The sequence below is a fragment of the Bombus vancouverensis genome, chromosome 4 (assembly GCF_051014615.1).
Source record: "Bombus vancouverensis nearcticus chromosome 4, iyBomVanc1_principal, whole genome shotgun sequence".
In the NCBI taxonomy this organism is placed as follows: domain Eukaryota; kingdom Metazoa; phylum Arthropoda; class Insecta; order Hymenoptera; family Apidae; genus Bombus; species Bombus vancouverensis.
Window position 1 is genome coordinate 12,476,813 of NC_134914.1, and position 25,292 is coordinate 12,502,104.

The following is a 25,292-nucleotide window of genomic DNA, read 5'->3' on the forward strand; positions in this document are numbered from 1 at the left end:
ATTTCATAGTATTCAATTTCAAGTAGTGGTATTAGTAATACATACAGTTAATAGTATGTTAATAACCTAAGGATTTACAATTATTTTTCTAAATTATTATATTTAGTAATAATACACGATCAAATAAATTTTATATTCATTTATAAAATAAAAATATTGGAAAATTCAAATTGCTAAATATTATATATATATATCATGGATTTATTTCAACATTATCTTAAGATTTTGAACATTAAGATTTTATAATATGTAAATGTACAAAATATTATAATCATAGAATAAAACAATATATATTATTTAATTTCTGTTTTGTAATACATTATTCTCTTAATAGTCATATAATAAACAAATAAGGTTATTTTTAAAAATTTGCGTATTTGAAAGTTTCGAGAATCCCGCTATTATGTTAATCCAGTTCAAAACTGAAGTTCTCTGTAAAATCGATTTTATCAACACATGGGACTTCTCAAATGTTAGTAATAATTGATTAAATAATATATAATACTTCTTTCAAATACACAATTGATGGATTAATTAATCATTGAACATAATATATACAATACAAACTTCTTTTAAAAATAAACAGAATCTTTTTTACAAATTAACTACTTACAGAACCTAATTCAATGAGTCTTATATTATGAAAGAAATGAAATGTTCCTATTCATTTAACTCTGATTATTTAATAGAAAAATTAGGAAAATTAAATTTATGGAAAATGCAATTTTTTACTAGACATATTTCACATTATTGAAGTATATTGTAAGATAAGAATGAAAACATATATCTGAATTAGATTTCAATATATAAAATAATATTCTGGAACAACTTTATAGCTTTTTGTACACTAATTAAATCATATTATAAATTATAAAATGATAACAGAGCTATTTGAATAATATTTTCAACTAAAAAAACGTAATATTTCAACTAAAAATATGTATATGTTGCGTATAAGACATTTTATAATATTAAAATCTATACAATACACATGTTTAGTAAATGTGCACAATCTTAGAAGGTCGGTGGTCAATTAAATTGTAATGTACAGTGCACTATGGAAAGCATTTTCACAGATGACAAACTTATGTATATATATATATATATATTAAAGACTTTGTATAGATTAAAGACTTAATAACATAATTTCACCCTACACAATTTTGTTACTTATAACTATTCAATCAATCTAGTGTTAATAATGAATTCATTAAGTCAAATTGATATTACCATTAACTTGTTCTCTAATATTTTTCTTTCCATAAACTTTCAATAATTTAAACATCAACCACCATCTTCTTATGAATATCTGTATTACCAACAACCTGAAATCACATATAACAAATTTTTTATATAATTAGCCTGTCTAGAATCATCTAAAAGTTTTTACTTACAGAACAAAATTCTTCAAAACTAATTTTGCCATCTTCATCTTTGTCAGCAAATAATATTGTTTTATCAACAATTTGTTGAAGTTGAGTATCCTTTAAGTTATTGCCTACCATCATTTTCAATACTTGGAATAATTCCCCATTGCTTATAAAACCATCGTTGTCCATATCATAAATTCTAAATGCAAATCTTAATTTGCTTTCTTTATCTCCCTGTTAAAAAAGAATGAAAGTATTTTTGAATGCTCTATTTATATTTATTGTTATCTTGTAATAAAATTTATATGTACCTTAACACTGAATTGAGAAACACCATAAATAAATTCCTTAAAATCTACTTCTCCATTGCCATCTGCATCAAATATATCTATAACACGTTGCACTAAAGGATTCTGTTGTAATTCTGGCAATGACATAAACTCATCAATACTTAAAGCACCGCTGTTATCTAAATCTAACTTCCGAAATCGTTTTCCTAATCTTCTAATTTCATCAGCATCAACTAAAAAAAAGATATTTTTATGTTAAAAGGTAATGAAAGGACCATAAAACTAATATTTTTTTATTAATAGCATTAGATGTGTGCATATGTATGTATGTGTACATCAACAAATATGGTGGTTAATACTTCAGAAGTGCTATGTTTAGTTGAAGCAGTTGGAGATAAAAATAAATCAGAAGCAATATGTAAATGAAAAATGATTTAAATAAAAAGAAATTATTTTTAACATGATCTCATATAAAATTTTTATCAAATATTATTCGAAATAATTTCATAATATAATATTAACTATTAGAAAAGTATATAAAGCGTTTATTTTCAACGAATATACTTGGAACAACGATGGGTTATTTCAAGATATCAAAAATAATGTATCATACTGACTTACAATTAGAACATAGTTCCATAGGCAGCGAGTTTTCATTACCCTAAAAAGAAAATATGTAAAGTAAATACACACAGTATGTTAAAAAGAAGTTTATTTATAGGATTTTAAAGATAATAATCACATAATATTTTCCTTAACGAAAACAATTATAAAATCAATTACGCGTAGTATAATATACTGCTTAACTATTTACACGAATATAAATAACCTCAAACATTTAACATGCTTAATTACCATTGTGATACTCGAGCCGGTCGATTTCTGTCAAAAATTTACCACAAAATGTCAAAATCGATCAGCAAAAACTACTTTATGATAGATGACCAGTAGAAAGCATGAGATAAGTATAGAAGAGAAACTTTAACGAAATACGTATATAGCCTACACAAGCATGAGCATACAAATTCTATAGTCTGTCCAACGAGATGAGGCACTTTGCAGCCATAGCAACAAAATTTTGTTTATGTTTACTGCCTCGTCTCGTTGGATAGGCTATAGATATTCTTTGAAAATTATAATTTTTTTATTTCAAGTTGAATTACTTATTTATAATATATTTTAAAAGTAATTTCTTCATTATAAATTTCTCTACTGAAATTAATTTGGGGAATATTACGTGTTGCAATCAAATTTTTTGCGGTTTTCGCACTGTAGATGTCACTTTAATCTATCAGTTCTTTTTAAATCAAAAATGTCAGTTGAAAAGTGCAGAAGATGTTAAAAAATTTCTTATAAATATATATCGGTTATTTTACTAAGAAGTATTATTTTACTAAAGAATTCAATTCAAATATTATATATTACATAAATAACTATTGTGTCCCAAAGGTAATATGAAATTACTTCAATATATAAATTTATACAACATAATAGATGTATAATAAAACCTTTTTCCTCAAAAATATCTCAACATTTTTTAGAAAGTCTATAATTTGTAACATTATGGCTCACATGGAAGTATTTCAATGTCCATCCAATGTTCCATCTGAGTATAAGGAAATTGTTTTAGATACTTTATGTAAAATGGAAGACCATGTTGAAACTAGAGGATCAAGGTATGGCGAAGAGAAATTTTGCTTCAATCAGTGTGAAAGATGTTAATTAATTTTAATTTTATTATGAATATAAAATATTGTTTCATAGGTATCAATGGAATTTAGATGATTTTGAAATCGGTGCACCTTTAGGCAGAGGTAAATTTGGCCGTGTTTACTTGGCTAGAGAGAAAAGTACACATTATATGGTAGCATTGAAAACTTTATACAAAGTGGAATTAATGAAAGGACGTGTAGAAAAACAAGTGATGCGTGAAATTGAAATTCAAACACACTTAAGGTAAACTTATTATCTTGTGCATCTTTTAATTTTTTGTTCATAAATAAAAATATGCTGTAAGAATATTTTTTAGGCATCCTAATATTCTGCAAATGTTAACGTATTTTCATGATCATAAGCGCATCTATCTTGTATTAGAGTTTGCTGCTCGAGGAGAATTATATAAGGAATTAAAGAGACAACCAAATGAAAGATTTAATGAACACTTGTATGTATTTTTTAAATTAATTTATAATTTATGATTAATTAATTTATATATTTACTTTTAATTGTTATTATTATTCTTCAGATCTGCTAAGTATACTTATCAAGTAGCAGATGCTTTAGAATACTGTCATAGAAATAATGTAATTCATAGAGATATAAAACCAGAAAATTTATTACTTACACATGAAGGTAATGTAAAATTGGCAGACTTTGGATGGTCTGTCCATGCACCATCATCTAAGTAAGTATATTTATAATTATAATTAATAATTACTACAGTAGTAAAGCAACGTTTACTATCAATAACAATAACTGCAGGAGGAATACATTATGTGGAACATTAGATTACTTACCTCCAGAAATGGTAACAGGACAAACATATGATATATATGTCGATCATTGGTGTTTAGGTATTCTCTGTTATGAATTTCTTGTGGGTAAACCGCCTTTTCTTAGTGATTCACAGCAAGAAACTTACGTGAAAATAAAGACAATAAACATACAGTGGCCAGAACAAATTACATCAGGAGCCAAAGATTTGATATCAAGGGTAATTCTTGCATATGCTTGCTGTAATTCTTTATTCAAACAAATCATCATTTTTATATTAATTACAGTTAATTAAACGGAAAAGCTCGGAAAGAATCTCTATGGCTGCTGTAAAAAGACATTTTTGGATAATGAAATATAAAGACTCACATTAGTTTTAAAGGAATAACAAAAATTATTTGAAATATATTTTTTATTACAAGACAATTATTAATGAAATATAAAGAATTACATTAGTTTTAAAGAAATAATAAAAATTATTTGAAATATATTTTTTATTATAAAACAATTATTATTAAGATAACATTTATATTTTTACATTGGTATATAAAATTATTTCAATACTAACATAATTTTTATGGCCAATTTAAATTAATCCCTGTTACATCTAATGCGACTATATCGATTTCGACATTAAGAATGTCGCATAAACTTGGTTTAGTTCGACCAAAATCTCCATGCACAAATTCTTTTACATATGTTCCAGCTTGTGTTTTGATATCTAATACAAAAAACATATTAGCATCCTCAGTAGTAATATCCAACTTTTTTAATTCCTGAGGCTCAACCCAGCGAGCTCTCATTTCATATATTAATCGTTCTCTGGGACTTAAAGGTCGTCTATGCAATACTCTCACTGGTGTCTTTTGTATTATTTTCACACGTTTCAAATCATTTAATTTTTCAAGAGATAATACGTTCTTAGACGAATTACGACAAACGCAAAGTGCTCGGTAAAATTTTGTTTTAACATTTTCGCCTTCTTTTAACCTTTTCAAGTCATATTTGGATAAAACTTTTAAGTTTGACGTAATTTGTACTTGCTTTGAGGACTGATTAATTTTATTGACTAAATTTGATAGTAATTCTTCTGTTATTTTGGTCATTCGAGGATTAATTAATTCAACGGCGAATGGCCTTCCAGAATATATGTTTCTAACGTCCACATCTTCTCTTCCAGATGATAAAAATTTAATAGCTATATATGAAAAGCGGGTATTAAATTTTGACTGAAATATTGTTAATTACAATATTAAAAGTTTTAGAATATCCAACTTACATTGAGCTTTTGTTACTTCAGCAATAGGATTACACAATATGTCCTGAACAGATGTTTGCATCTTTTTCTCTCCATTTATGAACCATGGAGTTTGACTGAGTTCTCTTGATAATTTATTATACCGCCCTGAAGTTATAATTCATTTAATAATTTATATTATAATTATACTTTTAATAAGGAATATTACCTCCTATAAAAATACTTGAATGTGAACATATGATATTTTCTACATTAATACTATCTGATGTATCAAATGACACAGCTTTAAAGTATTGAAAAAATTCTTTGTCTATTATTTTGGTCATTAGAGTCTCTATACTTTTCCTGCTAAATCTATTCTCGTTATATTTTCTTTTCCGTTTATTCCCTGTGTTATTTGTTCCTTTGCACAATAATCTAAGACAAAAAATATTTTATTGTAATTGAAGTAACATATTTCTATAAATAAAATAATTCTAAACTTACAATGTTTCACATTCTTTCTCATTAAATTTGTATGTTAGAATAATTTCAATCAGAAATGGAGAAGGTGTCATTGAATCCACTTGTTTTTTAATAGCCAATTCTAATTTTGGAATCATTATCCATTTCCAAACATCTTTAACACTTTGCAGTTTGATTTTAAAATCTAGCAATGCATCTTCTGAAAGATTAAGTTGGGTGGCACATTGTATATGCAAAAGACGTTCTCTGACACTGATGCATACTGGTATTGTTAATGCACATATAAATGTTCCACTATCATAATTTTGTTTATCTACTTCAACTTGAATCTGTTTGTAAAATTATTTGAAATTTATATCAAATGTCTATATACATTTTAAAACAGATGCTTCAACATACTTTTCCAATAACTTGTTCTTGTGTCTTATTTTGTAGAATTCCTAAGCAGGTTATGCACGGTACATCATCGTTAAAAGAGATATCTTCTGCTTTAATATACCCAGCCTATAAAAGAATTTAATATTGAATCAAAAATTAAAAAATTACAGTAATTAAAACATACATCTTTTGCATATTTAATAGGATCTTCGTAACAATCTAGCGTACACCACCCAACAAAACGAAAACAACATCTTAAGCAACAATTTTGCAGTTGCAAAAAATTAAAGATACGTTTTTCACTTTCCATAGCGTTCATTTTAAAAAAAATTCTGTAACATAGTATTTCAACGTTAAAAGAATATCAATTAAAATAAAAGTTTTTAATCATCGTGTTTACGTTAACCTGCTGAGAATATAATCCCACACATTTCTAAATATTTAAATAAAAGTTTATATACAGATTACATTTAAATCTGTCTTCAATCTTATCTTCAATTATTGGCAATTAGTCTATTGAAGTGAAAAAACTGAAGTATCTATAACGTAAAATTATTAAATGCAAAAACAACACGATGCTTCATACGGATTGAACACATCTTTCTTATTGACTTCGCTAAAAAATATGATGGACGGTTACAATGTCATCCATTACTAGTGTAAATAGTTATAAGTTTTAGGTTTTATTCTGTTGCAACTGGTACCTGATTAATTTGTAGATATAATAACGTAGCATTTAACATCATGCCTACTTTAAGGAAAAAATCTAACAAAAAAGTAAATGCGGAAAATGGCAACGACAATTTGATTGGAGGTTAATTATTGTTTTACTAATTATTTTAAAAAATTCCTCGATTGACACATTATTAAAAGTATGTGTATAATGACGAAATAATGCTTTATTTTTTCGTGACAGATATAACCATTGACGACTTTGCAAATTCATCACGGACACACACAAGATTTAAAAAGGCAGTGATAAATGTCTCCTCTGAAGGTTACCTTGTTAATACATTTCAATCAACTTTGTTATGCCATTTCTGTCTAATATAAGAAATTCCACTTATTTATTTGTATCCTTGAATGAATAGTCTATAACAAATCTTTTCATCCAATTCTATCTGTACAGTGAAGGAAGCAACAATAGAGAAAAAAACTTTCTGGAGCAAAATGAATGAAAGTTATCAAGGTAATCTGGGTGATTTGAATAAGTCGAAGAAAAATACTAAAGGTAGATACTTTTAGAAATAATCAGTTATGAAGTTCCATTTTTCCATGTTCCATTTTTAGCTCTCAATTAAACTTAAATTGATCTTACTTTATAGGTGCATTAACAAATCAAAGAAGAAACAGAAAGACAAATTCCTTTGAGAGCACTACAGAAGAAGAAGAAGGTAAAATAAACAGAAACTATGAAACGGCAAAATTCAAGAAGAATTCCTGAAATAAAGGACAAATTATATTTTTACATTATTTAGGTGTAGATTATCCATTGGATATATGGTTTATTATATCTGAATACATTAGTCCAGAGGCTGTGGGAAAATTTGCTCAAATATGTAGAAGTTCTTATCATGTGGTAACAACAGGAAAATTTTGGTTTCATTTGTACAAGACGTAAGTTTTTCTTTATATAAGAACATAATAATCTAGAATTGAATAGAATGATAATACATAGGAGTATTAAGTAAAGCATAATATAGTTACTATAGGTTTGTTCCTGGTTTACCAGAGCGTCTACAACCACAATGTATGGTTCGTACACACGGACTCCGTGCTTGTGTCATCAGAACATTACATTACACTTATTTTTCCTTGAAGAAAGAAGTTGATAATGTGTCCTATTTAAGACAAGATCAGCCACATTCACTTGTTAAAAGACAGTGCTGTCTTATGTGGCATAAGGTATGCAACATAGAATCATACGTAATATTACTATTGAATCATTTAGTAAAATTAATTAATCATAAATTACTTATTGATATTCTTTTTAGGAAGGGAAAAAGCGATGGTATTTCTATTTCAAATTAAAAGAGTTGCCAAAAGCTAACAATAATTCATTAAAACTGAAAACGAAGATCAATGGTAAAAAGACAGATTTTCTTGAAATGCTAGAGGATGTAGCTGTGAATTTGGAAGAGGGCTGCAAGATACTCAGGGTATTCATTTTACTATGAGACAATTATCTCTAATGCATAATGCATTGTTATGGTAAATAGTAATTTATGCAATATTATACAATTTATAGGTGACTTGTTTAAAATATAGTATGTTGCCACCAGTAATTGGCTTGATTTTGCAATCAGTATCAATGACTTTGATGCCCGGTTTTAAGGATCATCGATTACAACTCGGATTTGGAACGTCAGATGTCCCTAATACATTAACAAATCAAGTTATTTTAAATGATGTTGTTAGCTATCAAATTCTAGATTGGTGGCATCCAACTTATCCCCACCAAGATTCAATAACTACTATTGAATTACCACAAAGTGATTCTTGGGATCAGAGCTTATTATAAGAAGAATTCCATATTTCATAATCGAGCAGCTAGATGATAAGTACGACTGTAATATAAATACTTCTATGTAAATAATACATTAAATGTCTGTTAAATTTAAAGATTTGGACACTTGTTCTCCAAAATTTCATGAGTCAAAAAATGGAAAAAAAAGGATAAGAAAAATGTTAAATGATATACAGACAAAACTACATATATTAATACTGTGTTATTACAACTAATAAATAAATGACATAAAATAAGAGAGTTTAAATTAGTTTATTTAAAAATTAAAGAAATAGAGAAAAAAGTAATATTATCTTTTGATTGCGGTTTCAACAGCGTGTAACAATTCTTTCATATAAAGCACATTTGAAATTGAAATCTGCATCTCTGTAATCTGAAATATAATTTATATGTATAATGAAACAATTTTTACATGGTGAAAAATGAATTATTTGACAATAGATTTTACCATATTAGCATAAGCTTGTACATCAACTTGTAACTGAATTCGTATTTTTTCATCATCGCTGATTCCTTGAACTTCGGAAGTAAGAGACCCTGTAGATTTGTCGCGTATTTTTTTCAATCTTCTTAAACTCTCTTCAGTTTTTTGCACTGAAGTTAATACGTCTGTTACAGAAGCTAGATAACTGCAACAATTCAATATAACAAAATTTTACAAATGTTATAATTTTCAATAATAACTATTTCTTTTTTCCTTACTGTTCAGTTAACTCAGAAAGGGCCAATTCCAACCAATAATTAACATTATCTGGTATTATCTTTTTGTAATCTGCATGAAAATTGAGGAGGAACACAAGAGTATTTTTTACATAAGAGCATGGTTTTGTTGGTACATCCCTTTTTGTTCGTCTAAATAATCTCGGAATATCACTGACTTGTTTCAGATGTGTTACACATTGTTTCAATAATTCATCCACTATTTCTTTTGTAATTTGTGGCCAAATTGTTTTTAAATTCTTTATCGTTTCATCGAGAGAATCTACGAAAAAAACATATAGATAATGATATAGAAGATTTGAATAAGAATATAATATTAACATTTTTCTTGTTGTAACCTTTTAATAGCGTCAATATCCTTGGATTTTCTTGTTTAAATTTCGATCGAGCTATTTCAAAAAGAAATGGAAGTATATTTACAAATTTTTCTACATCCTTATACAAACAAATTAGGAAGTTAAGTTTTGTGGAATGTTCTACTTTGTTTAAGTTGCTTATTTCATTTTCTATCGGCCATACCTTTACATAAAAAAAATTAGGATTTTTAATTATTCAAGTATCATATATTATATTATTTTTTTAAATTAAATATACTTCTTTAAGCACTGTTTGAATCCATATTCGATATCTGGCACATATCTGAAGACTGAATTTCCAAAATCTATGAAACAGTTGATGTAGATATACATTATTATCCCAAATCGTTTGTAGATTTTCCCATATAATACAAGTTGCATAAAGAGAAAAATCATCTTGTGTAAGGGACTCCAATGTTCCTTTTACAGATGCTGGTGATATTGATTCAGTTAAAACTGTCTCAATTCCACTAGCTATTTCTTGAAATTTAATTTGAAAATATACTGGTAAATTCCACTTCTTCAAAAAGTTTTTATATTGCAAATTCTTTTGTAATGTAATTAAAGATTCGGGAGTAATACACTCAGCTTCCAATTTTTCTAAAAACTCCAGGGTTGCTACATATCTCTGAAATTATAAAATGTTATATACTACATTACTATAGTATAACTTTACTTACTTACTGAATGAAATAATATTGGATCTCCAGGAGCAAAGATGTATTTTATATATTGCTCAATCTTTTCTTCTACATCAATCCAAAAACTGTTCACCAAAAAATTAAAACCTTTCACAGAAAGTCTGTAAAAAAAGATTTAGAAATATTTCTATACAATGACATATGTAATTTGACTTTAATAAAATGCATACCTATTTGGATATAATGTAATGTCTAATAATTGTTTAAGTTCTACATTTAAAATGTTCAGTAACCTATTGTATATATTTTGTAGACCTAGTAAATCAGTTTTCAAGTTTTCCGTATTAATTACGTTATGAATCAATGGACCAACAATCTCTTTCCTCACTAGATCTTCTGCATCACTTATTTTATCAAGTGTAACATAAATTCCTAAGCAACGAATTAATAAAAAAGAATTTTTTTCTTGTATACTTGCCAAGAAAAATTCATTGAGGTATGTCATATAAGACTGTTCAAGTTCTTCAGCTTCCTATTACAATATAACATTTCTGTCATTAATAAGAATAGTAAGTCTATGTTCAATTTTTTAAAGATATGCATACTTTTTGGTTTTCATTGATAATGTTCAGTTTGCACCTAGACATATGAAATCCTAATTGATTAAATTCTGCAGCAGCTTGTTCTAAAATATCTATTTTAGCAGGACATTCAAGGAATGTGTTTAAAGACAATATAGTTGAAAGTTTATTCAAAGACTTGTAAATATGCTGTAAGCTGAATACACTTCGCTTGTATTCTCGCGTTTTCTTATTTTCGTTCATATTATGAGTAATTGCCGTAACTTCATCATCCAGGATCTGTTGTACTTGCTATCATAAAAAATATGTTACTAATAACATTTAAAATTTAGTATTTTAATAATTAAATATATTTTCTCATTGAATTTACCATTACTTCTTCCCTTAATTGTCCTAAAGGTGTTTGTAAATCACTTATAGCCTTATCCAAACCAATCATATTACTTGATAAATTTACAAAATCTGTATAATCTCGATTGATTAAATCAATCATAGCAGACCTTAACAATTTCAAGTATATTCCAAGATCATCACGCATTGTTTCTAATTTTGTGCTCTTTCTGTGTTCTTGGAGAAAGGTATCGACATTGAAATTTTCCTAGAAATTGTAAATATAAAAGGTATCATAATAGAGTGCATTTCTATGTTAAAACACATTTTAATATTGACTTACTTGAATAAAATCAACTTCAGAAAAACATAGATCATTTGGAGCTTTTGGTAAGTTAATATTTTCCTTCGACATAGTAATAGATTTCTTACCATTAACCTTTTTTTATAAGGAATTAATTTTTCCTATTATTTAATCATACAAATTAATATATACATTCATAACTTTTCATTAAAATATACAATATGTTATCACAGAGCCCATCCATAGTTAATTTACTTAATAAAATTTGACAATTAACACTAATTGATATGTCATTAAAAAAATGTTTCAGACAGTATAAGAATGTGAAGTCAAAAATTCTTTGCAACAACCTTTATATGTGAATTAATTCAAAACATAGCACCTATACATAGTACATGAATATATTATCGATAATTATAAGATGAATTTAAAAATTGTTCTTAGAGTATCTAACATATTGAAAAACTTTATCAAGTATGCTTTCTTTAATGGCATTAAAGCATAATGGTTTTTTACCTAAATTGACGCATGTATATGTACATATGTATAAACCCCAAACGCACGCACGCGTACAATACAATACAGTTAAACGAATAGGACGGAGAGCAATTCATATTCGTGACTAACAGTAAATAATCTACATTTGTATTGATGAGAAATTAGTGCCGTAAAACAAAATCCAACGAAAGGGAATATATAGTGTTTTGTTCGATGTTCGTTTACCAAAGACTTTCATAAAAAATACTAGGGTATTTTCGAAGACAGAATAGCTGTGAAGCCATCACTAAGGAACTTGACAAGTTTTACTACTTTTAGTGAAATTTATTTTCAAAATGGCAGCTACGAGAAGATTGCAAAAGGTAAATCAAAGTTTCTGTCAACGAGGAACGATAGTACATTGAATATGTGAAAAACATTGCAAAATACAATATCAACATTTCAACACACTCGTCATGTACATGTTTAACAGGATTAATTTTCATAGCATGTTCTAAATGATGTCGAGGTTTCCCATGATGATATAGAATATTGGATACTTCCAATATTATTTATTAATATTTATCCTCAAAGTGCTTAAAATTTTCTCTAATAATATGAATTAGAATTTTCATTATTCGTTCAAAGAATGTCTTTTTGATTATTATAGTTTTTAGTAATAATTTTGATGATAACCATTGTATCACTTTTAGGAACTAGGTGATTTAAGAGCTTCGGCAATGAAAAATTTTACAAATATTCAAGTAGATGAATCGAATATTCTCACTTGGCAAGGTCTCATACTACCGGTATGTTTTGATGTACCATTCTATTTTAGAAATATAATCTAATCTAATCTAACCTAACCTAACCTAATCCTATTTGTAAAGACAACTATAGTTAGATATACGCAATGCTGTACTACAATTTGATTTTGGAAACATTGGAATGATTGTATATGTCGTTTTCAAAATTTAATCGGTAACATAATGATACAAGTTCTAATTATATCTGACATATATCTTTTTTGTTATTTTTTCTTTTAGACATGCTTGTCATTCTTCTTAAAATGTTTTAGGATAATCCACCATATAATAAAGGAGCATTTCGCATTGAAATAAACTTTCCCGCAGAGTATCCTTTTAAGCCTCCAAAGATAAACTTTAAAACAAAAATATATCATCCAAATGTGGATGAGAAAGGGCAAGTGTGCTTACCAATTATAAGTGCTGAAAACTGGAAACCAGCTACAAAGACAGACCAAGGTTAAATTTTCTTTGCATTGTTTTCTTGTTACAATATAGAAGAATAAGTAATACATAATTGATTTACAGTTGTACAAGCTCTGATAGCATTAGTAAATGATCCTGAACCAGAGCATCCTTTAAGGGCAGATCTTGCAGAAGAATTTTTAAAGGATAGAAAAAAGTTTTTAAAAAATGCAGAAGAGTTCACAAAAAAGCATGCAGAAAAAAGGCGGGAATCGTCATCTTCTAACGAATAACCACGAGTGACCAATTTTACTCACCATGATGCCTGCCACTCGTCAGCTAATTTAATTCAAACCATGATAGACTTCTCTGTTACATGAAAAGCAAGTTGAATAAGATACATGTGTACAGTATTGGTTAACTACTGACAATGATATTAATATGTGCAAATTGTAATGTTTATAAAGTGGATAAACAAATTTTTCAGAGCAAAGTAAAAATATAATAAACTAACTGTATGATATTGTATACAATTTGTATTTTGAAGTTGTTATATGGATATGCGATCCATATGATTTTAGGAAGCATAAAAAACATCACCTGCTCTTTTTTCTGTTGAAAGCAAAGCAATTATAGTTCATTGTGACAAATACAACATAGAGTAATGTATTTACCTTCAATGTTAAGAAATTACAAACATGTTAACTCTTCAAATTATGGATAAATTTTGATTCAGATCAATCAAATCCACAAACATTAAATAATTATTACAAATGTACATAAAATATTTGTAATTGTTAAATTGATCGTATTGGTACTGTAATCGTGTTTCGATTTTAAGTTTGATTGAGAGTACTTTTCTTAATGTTATCTTGAGAATATAACTTTATCTTCTAATACAAAAGATTAATTCGTAACTTGATCTTTCACTTCCATTTACAATTGAATTACTTTCCGTGTATATCTATTTTTTATAGTAATATTACCCTATTAAGCAGCGAAAAATTAAATTAATATCTTCATTATTTCGTTATTTTATGTGGCATATGACACTGTATAATAATTCAACTGTAAATTCTGAAATATCAATATTAGCATTTAAACAATTTTAAACTCACTGATTACATGCGTATATAATAAGGAGATAATATTGTATTTAACGCATTCGTGACGTGATCCACTACACATAACATGTGCGATATCAACGGATCACATTATCGTGACGTGTTAATTTGACAAGAAATGTTAGAAAATGGAATAAAAAGGGATTGGACAGAATTAATATGATATTCTTGTATTTAAAATGTGTTAAAACTAAGGAATGCTTTTACAGGGTTTTATTTTTTATTCAGTTTGCGTAAGAAAAGGTAAAACCTTTTGTTTAAATATTAAAACTCTATATTAATAAATAAAGATATAAATGAAAATAAAAATATGATGCATTTCACATGTTTTTCATTTGCCCACACACGAGCTCATGGTAATACAGTTTTTAATCATAATCTTTTTTTTCATTCCTTTATTAACTTCTTCGTCTTTTATATAAGCTCGTGCGCTCACTCTTTTTTTAATTCCATTAGTAAACTCCGCATCTGTTACAAATTCGTAGATTCCACTTTTGGCATACTATAATAAATATTCTGCGATTTAACGAAGAATTGGATTAATTTAATTGTAATAAAATAATTGTTGAGCTAGGTGGAAGAGGTGGATCTTGTAGAGACCTCCCAAATGTTTTACTTTTTTATTGTAATTTATTCTAGATTTTAACTGATTTAATAAAAAATTAGAATTTGTTGGAAATAAACGAGGGACGTAATTAAATTTTAGAAGGATATGAAAAATGATTAAAATAAAGTAATTAAACACTGAAAATGAGGCAATTATATTCTTAGATACACATTCACATTGTTTATGTACACATATAATAGATAATCACGAATGTAAATGAAATCATTCTTTAACATTAATGGTTTAATAAAATTTATGCTATATTGTAAGTTGTTTTTGATAATAGATATATTCATAGGTTTACAAGCATAAAAAATTACTGAATCACGATACATAGAATGGGTGAATCAATTTTAATGATTGTAACTCACTATTCATTTATTACTAACAAATTTGTGTATATAATGTATATTCAAGTAAATCCTATTAAATTTAAATTACAATTTTCTATTACAGAAAGTATTTTTATATATTTAGCTAAATCAATCACTTACAACTGAAATATAATGAAATGAGCTCAGGGAAGAGGATATCAATAATTTTACAGAATTTATTTATAAAACTTGATTTTATACTTGGAAGTATATATTGTAATTCATTCAATTATCTTTATGTCAACCTTTTCCACCAAACTAGCCAATTATCAAATACGTGTAACTACTCTCCTTAAATTTCGAGGCAATCAACATCAATTTATTTTAATATATCTTATAAAATTACTGATCTTTTTCTTGATGAAATTATACTTTAAATTTTAAGTTTTAAGTTAACAGAATTAAAATTAACACGTAGTACTATATATATAATAACTATATTCAAAATAAAGAGATGATATCAAAGTTTGTCAAAGCCTAAAACATAAAATACGAATTGATTTATGTAAATAGTTATCATAACTTAATGGAATGTTGAATCAGTAATCTGTCCGAGTTGTATACAGTTGTGATGTGGAATGCCTCGTTCGTGATCATCTTAATTATGTTCGTATAAGTACACTAGAAACGGTAATAATTTTGATGAACGAGTCAATGAAAAACTGATGATATAACGTACAAGTCGATAAAATATAATGAGACAATGAAAAAATATTTGAAATAGACATTATTATAGTTTACTTACATGTTTGTACAGATCCAACATTTAAATTCGAACATTAAGCAACGTATGTATACACCTTTCTGTAATTGAATTGATTAAAACAATGTTAAAAATAATAGTAGTTATAATAGAGAATTAATAATAAAATATAAGATACTAGATAATTTTTATACAAACCTATCTTCTGGCGTGCGTGCCAAATATTCACGTTCGATTAAACCTTCAATACGTTTTTTAATTATTACAGGCGACGGCAAAAATCGACCTCTTAATTGTTCTGTTACTTCTGTTACAAGTATATTATGCTAAAAAAAGAAGATAAAATATGGAATAAAAGAGCGTAAAACATTGGAGTAATTATAAATTACAATGTAATTAATAGTGATACTACATACAGGCATACGCTTCCTGTCTTTCATAATACGAACGATAGCTGCTTCTATCTCGTGCTTTCTATCTTCATCTACTTTGTTACGAGTTTCTCTTCTTTCAGGTTCTGATTCGCCTTTGGCAGCTACTGTTTGAATCTTCACTCTGAAATATTATTAAATAAGTTAACAACTACCGATTATGATATATTTTAATGCAATTTTAATGTAAGGATACCTGTGTAATTTACTGGTAAAACTGTCATTGACACAAAAATAGTGCGATGGTTCTATTTCCTTTGTACGAGGATGTTTTAATAACACTCTTTGCGTAGCTTTACCCATCGCGAGAGATTGTAATGCTCTAACCAAGTCTCTCTCTGGAATATCGGTTTCACCTTGAATTTCCTACGCAACGTTTCATGTATTGTATAGATAATTGTGAAACATTAGGAGTCCGATGTAGAAGAAATAAAAAATAAACGCTACTATTCACACTGACCTCATATGTCAATTTTTCTCTTTTGTTGAAGAGCATTAAGACACACATTTGATAAGTTGATACTTGGATTATGTGTTTCCTCGTGTTTCCACAACTGCTACTACGTTGGCTTAAAATACTACCATTAGTGGATATTCCACTACCATACAAACTACCACTTCCATTACCAATAGAACTTGAAGATGATGGTGTATCTAAACCACCGCAACTACTTTCTTCCCTTCGTGGTCCGTGAAATACAGCATTCAAGTCCGCAGAACCTAAAGGGATTATATTAATCTACTTCAGTGGGTCAAATAAGAGACAGTAAGAGAAAAGATAGAATGATGCTAGTTAACTGACCTAATTGTGGTTGCAACGTCAACTGTCGACCACTGTGTTTAGCAAGATAAAAACGTCGGAAAGCATCAAAAGCATCTCTTGGGGCAGCTGGCATGCTACACTTTGGAGTGGCGGATTGTGTCGGCCAAAAGCCTGTTGTTAAAACTCTTACACTTATATCCACTCCATGTAAATTTGTCTGTAATATGAAAATTGCAAAAATTAATTATTTATAAAATTATTATAAGTATTTTGTATGTAACTTACATTAGATGTAAGGACGTGATCTTTAAATTCATCCATAATAGTGTTACTGACTGTTATATCTTTAAACATTCCTTCCAATTTTGATGTGAATTGACACCCACATTCAGTCTAAAATATTATTTATTAAAAACGTATTGATATTATATTGTGAATACCAGTAATAATAAATTGAACAGAAGCAGGAATGTTACCTTAAGTTTGGATATCATGTTTTTTTCGCTGTCATCAGACACAGATTTATTTAAGAGAAGGCGTTTAGCTAAATGCTGTTTATAATATCGCTCAAATACGTCTTTTTCCTGAAGAAATCTAAATAAAACCATAGTTTTATCCAAGATACCTTCAATTTCCTGTTCTGTCATCTAAAATGTATTATAACAAACATTAATGTTATTTACACTTACATTATTAATGATCAGAAGTTAAGGTGCAAGATATAAAGTTTGTATTTCATTTGTACAAAACGATCCTTTGTAGAATGATGAAAAAAAATATTTATTAAAATTTCACGGTATTACCTACCATGAGTACCTATTTATAGAAATACAGTTAACATAACTAACCCCTTTAACACCTTTTTTCAGCTTGTCATCAATGAAAAGTGAAAGATATTCTGGACTCTTTGTATTTAAATTAAGAAAATATTCAAAGTCAGACGCTATCATTTGTTTATAGTTCTTATCATTGTTAAATGAATAATGAAGAAAATGATCAAAACGGTCTTTTAAATCCAGCAAATTCTGAATGAAAAGAACGGCATTCGTTGTCGATTCGTGTTCTTCTTGAACCATGGCACGCCCTTGTTCTTTAAGAAATTGAGAGACACAATCGCACACTGTACGCAAACCATCCAAAACTCTTGAAAATAATTTGTACATGCAACCGAGATCTTCGGTTTTCTGATTTTTGAGCATGTGTACTACACCACTATTTTCCATCTATAAATAAAAAAAGTAAATTGTTCTAATTTGTCACTTTATATGATAACACAATATATTGTATCAATAGAACGATATTTATACCTCAACAATAGTTTTCATATGAATTTTAATTAGTTCTTCTTCTACAACTTCGACTATTCGCGGTTCAGTAGATTCATCTAAATAATGTTTTGCTCTTTCTGATTCTTCACAAATTCTAGCTTCAACCTTTTTAATATATACTGATGCGCTATTTTCTGCCAAAAATTTTTGAGATTCCATCTAAATAAAAAACAGAAGAATGATGTTACATAATATTAAATTAAATGATGTTAAAAAATATAAAGAAATTGTCGTACTCTATAAAATTCAGCACTTTGTTGTAAAAAAGGCCTTTCAAAATCTTCTTCATAAACTTGACGACTGTTAATGCCAAGTAACATTAACATTTGACAGGCATTTTTTATTGCAATACGATCTACAACTTCTCCCCTTCTTTCTCTTGCTACCATACCTAGTAAAGTTTCTCGTAAATGATCTCTAACACATCCATATCTGACCACCTAAAAATGATATAATTTATTATCAATAAATCTCCAATTACTTCAAAAGCTGTTGAACTAAGTAGCAAACAGTTACCTGATCTCTAAATATGATAAGTCCCAAATTGTACACATTATCCACATCATGTTGTTGCACATATACTCTGTCCATATACATTAAAATATCTCTGATCATCACCATAGATGTCTGGTGATCATTCCAAGCTTGATTTAATGTTTGAAGAAAATTATTGTGAAGAGATCTTAATACATCTTCTCTAACTTTATTCTCTAAATGATGTGTTACAACTTCCTTTAAACCTGTATACAAACGTTCCCCATATTTGTGAAGAACCATAGTATAAGCATTTCGATAAAGTTCTTCAAAACTAAGCCCTGAATTATTTTTCTTCTGAATTTCTTGAATAGCATTTTTCAGTAGAGCCCAAATACTTTCTACATACTTTTCATCCATAGTTGTCTAAAAACAAAGCAATAGATGCAATATTAATTTGATAATTGCAAGTCAAGATAAATAATGTCTGAGAATTAGAACTTAATGAAAAATTAAAAACTAGACAAATAGAACAGATATATTGGTTTTACTAAAAAAATTCAATAGGGTACATCAAATTATATAACATAATTTTTAACATTAATGATCACAACTAAAAATATATGTATTATATATATTATTGAGATACTTTATGTTAATTGTTTGCATTTTTTCTTTAGTATTCTGTATATTTTAATATAAAGTCAAAATGATTCTTTCATGAATCATTTTTACAATACCTTTATCGTATAAAAAAAATGTAATATTAAATAAATAATTATGTTTAAGTCATAAATATTGTATTATTGCTTGTATAAATACATGTTTTATGCTTTATTGTTTCATTAGATAGAAATGAAAAAGTGACAAACAAATAACATTTTCTAATCAAGTACATACAATATAAACTATAACCACAAAGGGACATATAAATATTTGACATGATAACATAAGTATCAAAGTATTGTTTAAGTAATTTTTAGTATCATATTGATTAACACATAATTTAAGTGATATAGCTTTACAATCACAAATTTAGTGGATAATAATCACAGTTCCAAACTTTAATGACAGATTAAACTGAAATTCATTAATAAACATGATAACATTGAAATATTTACATTTCATTGCTTTTTTCATTTGCCACTATAGCAACTGCCAATACATTCATCTCTATAATAAAATGTACAATATTACAATGCACAATTCTTAAGAGAAGAAATGTATTATTACACATTGAAATACAAAATGATAATATTGCAAAGAGAATCAATTGATAAAAACGCAATGACATTTCTAAATATGAATTATTGCAACTTTTTATAAGTTGACATGTAATTTAAAAGAACAGGTTACCAAAATATATATGTATATACATAAACTAGAACAACGTGCGCTTATTAGTTTATATATAGAACAGAAAAATAAAAATATAAAGGGAAAGAAAAAGGAAAGAAACAAAATGCGAGAGCGAATAAATATTAAAGGGAAAAAGAACGAAAACTAAAAAAATAAAAACAAACGAAGTTACTACTCACCGGGAAAGCACGTATGCGCATTTTGCTTTCTTTCTTAAGCATAGCACTGCTCTTCATCATGTCGAATTTCTAGCTGGACGAGGATTCTTTTTAGAAATGCTCTCTTCCTGATGCTACGATAACGTTACACCGTGTGTACATTGACACCAGTTAAACGTAGAGAGCATTCACTTCTTGTACAAGGTAGGAATAGCCGACGATCGGCTATCGTACGAAAATACGATCACTCATCCACGTTCACGTTGTGTAGGAGAGCCGAAAATTGTGTTGTTATCGTGGACATTTAAGTAAAAGAAAAGAAAAATATACGCGATGTGTCGTGGAAGAGGGGGTTGAGAAAAACGAGAGATTCAGAGAAAGACAGAAAAGAGAGAGGGGGATGGAGAAGAGTAAAGAATGCTCTCTTTTTTTTCACCCGGCAGGTGAAAATAGGGGATAAAATACTTAAGGGTTAAAGAGTAGAAAAAGGGAAAGAAGGCGAAGACGAGAGAGAGGAAAATGTAGATAAGGAGGTTGAACAAAGGTGAAACGGAAGGAAAAGAAAGAAAAGGAAAAAGAATTCACGCACTCCTGTCACGAAGACGATGAATCTGTCAGATCTCAATAATACACACGAATTTTCGCTGGTTTTTTTTTTTACCACGTTAACGTGATTGTTGGTACGTTCTCAGCGTCTCTCGAGGCATAGTGAATTTAGATTGTGAAAACTTGAGTTTTCATCCTATGGTCCGATATAGGGTACACAATATATCAGTCACAACGATATGCTCCATGCACATGAATCACGAACACTGTTGTTACTATAGATTCGCCCATTACGAATTTCATTATCCTGCCAACGCCGTAGAAAAAAGGCTATCGTGTTTTATCGTTTTATGTCGTACATAAACGTTATACATGTCGTTTTATCTTCGAATTTCCCAAATTTAATAATTACATGTAGGGCAAAGAATATTTACAATTTAATTTGTTTAATAAGTTTGGAAGCTACCCGCGATTACAAGTGGCTCACTTCAGATTGATAATACTCTTGAATTTGTTTCTTGAGTAGAACCAATCGCGTTATTTTTAATACTTATATATTGAATTTATATGTATATATAAACCTAGATTTAAATACAATTTTATTTGACAATATTAAGTTATTGGAATAATTTGACAAACCAATAACGATTCAATATTTTAAGACGCTTTACATGAACTATTTTATGCGAACGCCTGCCCCTCCACTTGTAGACAACTACTTGTTATCGTAGTTTAAGAATCTAGAATTATGCTGATAACATAAGAAGTCTTCTAAAAAAAAAACTGTTGCAGAAAGAGCTAATATATGGTATTTTTTAAAACACAATAATCATTTATAATTTCTCATTATATTATCGAAGATAGACTGTTTAATTTATTGTTCAAAAATAATTTCAGTCAGCACAGAATATAATAGTAAGTGCTTTTATACCAACACGTACTTAATATGATGTATTTGCGAGTATTATTTGCATTGACCTTGTATCAATCGTTGTATATATTTATAAAATGCAAATCTGAAAGTAAAGTTGCTAATCATTGATGTTTAATGGATTTTTGTCTTAGACCTATTTAAAAATAGTCACAGAATAATTTATGTACATTCATACAATAGAAATCATATTAATTTTAAAAATGTTTATTTTGATTGTTAATGAACCTTAAACGTTTAACAAAACAAAATTTCTTCTAAGATGATTGCTTATTTTAAGCTTTAAAGATTAATAATATTTTCTTTCGAAAATATATAATTTATGTATGAACATGCTTGAAAAAGGAGCATAATTGTTGCATTTAAATTTTCGAACGTAAACATTATTTACCTACTACAGTACAAACTCCAAAGATAATAAAGAAACATAGATAAGGAGTATCATTAATATGATAAGAGATCATATGCTATTAATGTAAAATTTCATTAGTACTGATTCAATCAATCTTAAATTCATTACATTTATTCAGTTATTTGACATTTTAATATGTAACAAATAGAAATTGTCACGTTTAAATATTGTGACAGTTTAACATACAGCATAACCTACACGAATACAAGATATCTAAGGAATATATTTGGAAGAAATAAAAAATATGGATACGTTTTGATTTTCATTGTTATCGGAATCTATCAGGAAGATTTGTTGTAAGTTGTATAAGGTTCATGCGAATAGTAAAAATACGAAAGTGATTAAGATTATTTGGATAAGGCTGCCATGTTTTTGCCCCACCGTTTTATTAGAGCAAACGTGCAATTTATAAGAAGCGTAGCTTATATCGGATCGGGTAGTAACTTCATTGCTTTCTCACGAATATTATCGCCAAAAATTTCTCAACCGTTTGATAATCCAGCACTTCTGTTCGCTAAGACATTTAGCGTTTCCTCTGGAATAATGACGAAAATAAAGGTAAGCAATCAGTAAAGCTATGTAACTGACATCTGTTAACGTCTATATATACCTATATACAAATATTTTTTTTCGTATAATACCTACCTTTCCTATATGAATTTTAATTAATTCTGATAACATTTTCGGTATTCCAATAGTTATTTTACATTATTTTATCTATTTCAAGAAAGAAATCTTTTTTATGCGCAAAATAAATACATATAATAATTTTTTTTGCATAATTAATTTTGCATTATCACAAGCATCCTATCTTTTTTAGGCTGGACCTGTTGTTGATATCTTGGGTGATGAAATGACAAGAGTCATTTGGGATTCTATTAAAGAGAAACTCATTTTACCCTTCTTAGATATTGAACTACATACCTATGACTTAGGTATTGAAAATCGGGATGCTACTAATGATAGGGTGACTGTAGAATGCGCAGAAGCTATTAAGAAGTATAATGTAGGAATCAAATGTGCTACTATTACTCCAGATGAAAACAGAGTAAAAGAATTTAACTTGAAAGAAATGTGGAAAAGCCCAAATGGTACTATCAGAAATATCTTAGGTGGCACAGTCTTCCGTGAACCGATTTTGTGTAAAAACATACCAAAACTAGTACAAGGTTGGACTCAACCAATTATCATTGGTAGACATGCTCATGGAGATCAGTATAAAGCTGTTGATTTTGTGGTACCTGGCCCAGGTAAACTTGAAATCACATGGACTGGAGATAATGGGAAAAAAATTTCACATACAGTTCATAGCTTTAAGGGATCTGGAATTGCACAAGCTCAATATAATACAGATGAAAGTATTTTAGCTTTTGCTCACAGTTCTTTCCAATATGCTCTGTCAAGGAATTACCCCTTGTACCTTTCCACAAAGAATACCATTCTTAAACAATACGATGGCAGATTTAAAAATATTTTTCAAGAAACATATAATAAAGAATACAAAGATAAATTTGAAGCCAAGAAACTTTGGTATGAACATCGCCTGATAGATGATATGGTAGCATATACAATGAAGAGTGAAGGTGGTTTTATATGGGCTTGTAAAAATTATGATGGAGATGTTCAATCTGATTCTGTAGCACAAGGTTATGGATCTCTGGGTCTGATGACTTCAGTTTTAATTTGTCCAGATGGACGCACAGTAGAAGCAGAAGCTGCTCATGGTACAGTTACAAGACACTATCGTCAGTACCAACAGGGAAAGGAAACTTCAACAAATCCAATTGCTTCCATATTTGCATGGACAAAAGGTTTACTCCAACGTGCAAAGCTGGATAATAATCAAGATCTTAAAAAATTTGCAGAAACATTAGAATCTGTCTGTATTAATACCATTGAATCAGGTTTTATGACAAAGGACCTTGCAATTTGCATTAAAGGCATGAGTAACGTTACTAGATCTGATTACTTAGAAACATTTGAATTTATGAATAAGTTAGCAGAAAATTTGCAGAAGCAATTAAAATGACTGCAATATCCAAATCAAACATCAAAGTATTAACTATACATGGGAAAAATATTATTACTGGTTATGGGGAAAAGAGTTGCATCTATTTATATGTTAGATTACAAAGATGGAACATAATGATATGAATAAAAGTAAGATTAATATATTGCAATTGTGATTTTTTATAAAAATATATTCATCAATTTTAGTTTTTTTACTATATATGTATATTTAAATCTGCATTTGAATATTTTTAAACAAATTTTAATTTTAAACGAAATCAAATCGTTTTTCTTCACACTCTCTCTTATGATACCAAACCCTTTATCAAAATACCTAAATCATCGTTACTTGAATACGTACTTCACGTCATAGTTAATATCACATAAGCATTTTTAATTATATAATTTTTATTCAAATATATCGTCGCTCGTAAATAAGACAACATACTTCACGTCATAGTTAATATCACATAAGCATTTTTAATTATATAATTTTTATTCAAATATATCGTCGCTCGTAAATAAGACAACATTAAACTATTAGATATAAATAACAAAGGCAATAACGTTTTATAGCAAATATCAATTAAATAAGACAAAAAATTTAGTACACTCTTCTTTTAACCTCCAAGATAAGATGTGTATATTCTTCTTCTCTCTTCCACCCTCTC

At 28.1% G+C, this 25,292-nt stretch overlaps 8 protein-coding genes across 12 annotated transcripts; 4 read left to right on the top strand and 4 right to left on the bottom strand.

Annotated features, from left to right (window-relative positions):
* Positions 1 to 180: 180 nt before the first annotated feature.
* Positions 181 to 2,646, bottom strand: LOC117156630 (calcineurin subunit B type 2). The gene is made up of 5 exons (XM_033333841.2): positions 2,516 to 2,646; positions 2,282 to 2,321; positions 1,682 to 1,893; positions 1,395 to 1,604; positions 181 to 1,325 (listed from the first exon to the last, which is right to left on the bottom strand). The coding sequence occupies exons 1-5, from the start codon at positions 2,516 to 2,518 to the stop codon at positions 1,278 to 1,280; spliced, it is 513 nt and encodes a 170-aa protein (XP_033189732.1). The 5' UTR covers positions 2,519 to 2,646; the 3' UTR covers positions 181 to 1,277.
* A 55-nt stretch (positions 2,647 to 2,701) lies between these two features.
* Positions 2,702 to 5,003, top strand: aurB (aurora kinase B). Its single transcript, XM_033333840.2, has 7 exons — positions 2,702 to 3,109; positions 3,202 to 3,336; positions 3,425 to 3,616; positions 3,690 to 3,824; positions 3,906 to 4,064; positions 4,142 to 4,373; positions 4,441 to 5,003. Exons 2-7 carry the CDS (start codon positions 3,224 to 3,226, stop codon positions 4,525 to 4,527), a joined length of 918 nt encoding a protein of 305 aa, XP_033189731.1. The 5' UTR covers positions 2,702 to 3,109; positions 3,202 to 3,223; the 3' UTR covers positions 4,528 to 5,003.
* Positions 4,630 to 7,093, bottom strand: Pus10 (Pseudouridine synthase 10). Of its 2 annotated transcripts, XM_033333830.2 has the most exons (7): positions 6,959 to 7,093; positions 6,439 to 6,586; positions 6,276 to 6,380; positions 5,898 to 6,205; positions 5,620 to 5,828; positions 5,433 to 5,558; positions 4,630 to 5,351 (listed from the first exon to the last, which is right to left on the bottom strand). In XM_033333830.2, the coding sequence occupies exons 1-7, from the start codon at positions 6,988 to 6,990 to the stop codon at positions 4,729 to 4,731; spliced, it is 1,551 nt and encodes a 516-aa protein (XP_033189721.1). In that variant the 5' UTR covers positions 6,991 to 7,093; the 3' UTR covers positions 4,630 to 4,728. The 2 variants fall into 2 exon arrangements, with proteins under 2 accessions (XP_033189721.1, XP_033189724.1); XM_033333833.2 differs by lacking the exon at positions 6,439 to 6,586 and having other exon boundaries at positions 6,959 to 7,085.
* On the top strand, positions 6,928 to 8,876 carry fsd (transmembrane protein fates-shifted). 2 transcript variants are annotated; one of them, XM_033333837.2, is made up of 8 exons: positions 6,928 to 7,068; positions 7,171 to 7,251; positions 7,384 to 7,485; positions 7,580 to 7,648; positions 7,733 to 7,871; positions 7,958 to 8,159; positions 8,249 to 8,413; positions 8,503 to 8,876. In XM_033333837.2, the coding sequence occupies exons 1-8, from the start codon at positions 6,999 to 7,001 to the stop codon at positions 8,773 to 8,775; spliced, it is 1,101 nt and encodes a 366-aa protein (XP_033189728.1). In that variant the 5' UTR covers positions 6,928 to 6,998; the 3' UTR covers positions 8,776 to 8,876. The 2 variants fall into 2 exon arrangements, with proteins under 2 accessions (XP_033189728.1, XP_033189729.1); XM_033333838.2 differs by having other exon boundaries at positions 7,967 to 8,159.
* A 138-nt stretch (positions 8,877 to 9,014) lies between these two features.
* On the bottom strand, positions 9,015 to 12,367 carry Cog2 (conserved oligomeric Golgi complex subunit 2). The gene is made up of 11 exons (XM_033333828.2): positions 12,230 to 12,367; positions 11,753 to 11,874; positions 11,450 to 11,677; positions 11,104 to 11,370; positions 10,729 to 11,030; positions 10,542 to 10,659; positions 10,096 to 10,485; positions 9,840 to 10,020; positions 9,484 to 9,763; positions 9,230 to 9,410; positions 9,015 to 9,154 (listed from the first exon to the last, which is right to left on the bottom strand). Exons 2-11 carry the CDS (start codon positions 11,822 to 11,824, stop codon positions 9,071 to 9,073), a joined length of 2,103 nt encoding a protein of 700 aa, XP_033189719.2. The 5' UTR covers positions 11,825 to 11,874; positions 12,230 to 12,367; the 3' UTR covers positions 9,015 to 9,070.
* Positions 12,368 to 12,432: 65 nt separating this feature from the next.
* Positions 12,433 to 14,679, top strand: Ubc10 (ubiquitin conjugating enzyme 10). Its single transcript, XM_033333842.2, has 4 exons — positions 12,433 to 12,573; positions 12,904 to 12,999; positions 13,269 to 13,455; positions 13,525 to 14,679. Exons 1-4 carry the CDS (start codon positions 12,547 to 12,549, stop codon positions 13,692 to 13,694), a joined length of 480 nt encoding a protein of 159 aa, XP_033189733.1. The 5' UTR covers positions 12,433 to 12,546; the 3' UTR covers positions 13,695 to 14,679.
* A 44-nt stretch (positions 14,680 to 14,723) lies between these two features.
* Positions 14,724 to 21,832, bottom strand: Cul3 (cullin 3). 3 transcript variants are annotated; one of them, XM_033333822.2, is made up of 14 exons: positions 20,744 to 21,832; positions 19,248 to 19,631; positions 18,968 to 19,171; positions 18,711 to 18,890; positions 18,252 to 18,626; positions 17,880 to 18,050; positions 17,689 to 17,796; positions 17,443 to 17,620; positions 17,101 to 17,360; positions 16,837 to 17,006; positions 16,626 to 16,764; positions 16,408 to 16,535; positions 16,252 to 16,310; positions 14,724 to 15,027 (listed from the first exon to the last, which is right to left on the bottom strand). In XM_033333822.2, exons 1-13 carry the CDS (start codon positions 20,801 to 20,803, stop codon positions 16,286 to 16,288), a joined length of 2,382 nt encoding a protein of 793 aa, XP_033189713.1. In that variant the 5' UTR covers positions 20,804 to 21,832; the 3' UTR covers positions 14,724 to 15,027; positions 16,252 to 16,285. The 3 variants fall into 3 exon arrangements, with proteins under 3 accessions (XP_033189713.1, XP_033189714.1, XP_033189715.1); XM_033333823.2 differs by having other exon boundaries at positions 14,724 to 15,041; XM_033333824.2 differs by lacking the exon at positions 14,724 to 15,027 and adding an exon at positions 15,063 to 16,127.
* Positions 21,833 to 22,776: 944 nt separating this feature from the next.
* On the top strand, positions 22,777 to 24,791 carry Idh (isocitrate dehydrogenase [NADP] cytoplasmic). The gene is made up of 3 exons (XM_033333836.2): positions 22,777 to 22,907; positions 23,004 to 23,169; positions 23,432 to 24,791. Exons 2-3 carry the CDS (start codon positions 23,155 to 23,157, stop codon positions 24,638 to 24,640), a joined length of 1,224 nt encoding a protein of 407 aa, XP_033189727.1. The 5' UTR covers positions 22,777 to 22,907; positions 23,004 to 23,154; the 3' UTR covers positions 24,641 to 24,791.
* The last annotated feature ends 501 nt before the right edge of the window (positions 24,792 to 25,292 follow it).

Bases quoted from the DNA above. Each gene is read 5' to 3' on its own strand.
- LOC117156630 (XM_033333841.2), bottom strand. The intron at 1,894-2,281 runs GTAAGTCAGTAT...TCTTTTTTTTAG, and splicing joins TATGGAACTATGTTCTAATT to TTGATGCTGATGAAATTAGA. The intron at 1,605-1,681 runs GTACATATAAAT...CTTTTTTAACAG, and splicing joins TTTCTCAATTCAGTGTTAAG to GGAGATAAAGAAAGCAAATT.
- aurB (XM_033333840.2), top strand. From the start codon at position 3,224: ATGGCTCACATGGAAGTATTTCAATGTCCATCCAATGTTCCATCTGAG. The intron at 3,337-3,424 runs GTATGGCGAAGA...ATTGTTTCATAG, and splicing joins GTTGAAACTAGAGGATCAAG to GTATCAATGGAATTTAGATG. The intron at 4,374-4,440 runs GTAATTCTTGCA...TATTAATTACAG, and splicing joins CCAAAGATTTGATATCAAGG to TTAATTAAACGGAAAAGCTC.
- Pus10 (XM_033333830.2), bottom strand. From the start codon at position 6,990: ATGCTACGTTATTATATCTACAAATTAATCAG. The intron at 6,587-6,958 runs GTACCAGTTGCA...ACTATGTTACAG, and splicing joins TATATCTACAAATTAATCAG to AATTTTTTTTAAAATGAACG. The intron at 5,559-5,619 runs GTAATATTCCTT...TTATAACTTCAG, and splicing joins TTCAAGTATTTTTATAGGAG to GGCGGTATAATAAATTATCA.
- fsd (XM_033333837.2), top strand. From the start codon at position 6,999: ATGCCTACTTTAAGGAAAAAATCTAACAAAAAAGTAAATGCGGAAAAT. The intron at 7,252-7,383 runs GTTACCTTGTTA...CTATCTGTACAG, and splicing joins GATAAATGTCTCCTCTGAAG to TGAAGGAAGCAACAATAGAG. The intron at 7,872-7,957 runs GTAAGTTTTTCT...AGCATAATATAG, and splicing joins TGGTTTCATTTGTACAAGAC to TTACTATAGGTTTGTTCCTG.
- Cog2 (XM_033333828.2), bottom strand. From the start codon at position 11,824: ATGTCGAAGGAAAATATTAACTTACCAAAAGCTCCAAATGATCTATGT. The intron at 11,371-11,449 runs GTAAATTCAATG...TTTTTATGATAG, and splicing joins AATTAAGGGAAGAAGTAATG to CAAGTACAACAGATCCTGGA. The intron at 10,660-10,728 runs GTATGCATTTTA...CTTTTTTTACAG, and splicing joins ATTACATTATATCCAAATAG to ACTTTCTGTGAAAGGTTTTA.
- Ubc10 (XM_033333842.2), top strand. From the start codon at position 12,547: ATGGCAGCTACGAGAAGATTGCAAAAG. The intron at 12,574-12,903 runs GTAAATCAAAGT...TATCACTTTTAG, and splicing joins CTACGAGAAGATTGCAAAAG to GAACTAGGTGATTTAAGAGC. The intron at 13,000-13,268 runs GTATGTTTTGAT...AAAATGTTTTAG, and splicing joins GGCAAGGTCTCATACTACCG to GATAATCCACCATATAATAA.
- Cul3 (XM_033333822.2), bottom strand. From the start codon at position 20,803: ATGATGAAGAGCAGTGCTATGCTTAAGAAAGAAAGCAAAATGCGCATA. The intron at 19,172-19,247 runs GTAACTGTTTGC...TATCATTTTTAG, and splicing joins TTATCATATTTAGAGATCAG to GTGGTCAGATATGGATGTGT. The intron at 17,621-17,688 runs GTAAGTTACATA...TTCATATTACAG, and splicing joins ATCACGTCCTTACATCTAAT to ACAAATTTACATGGAGTGGA.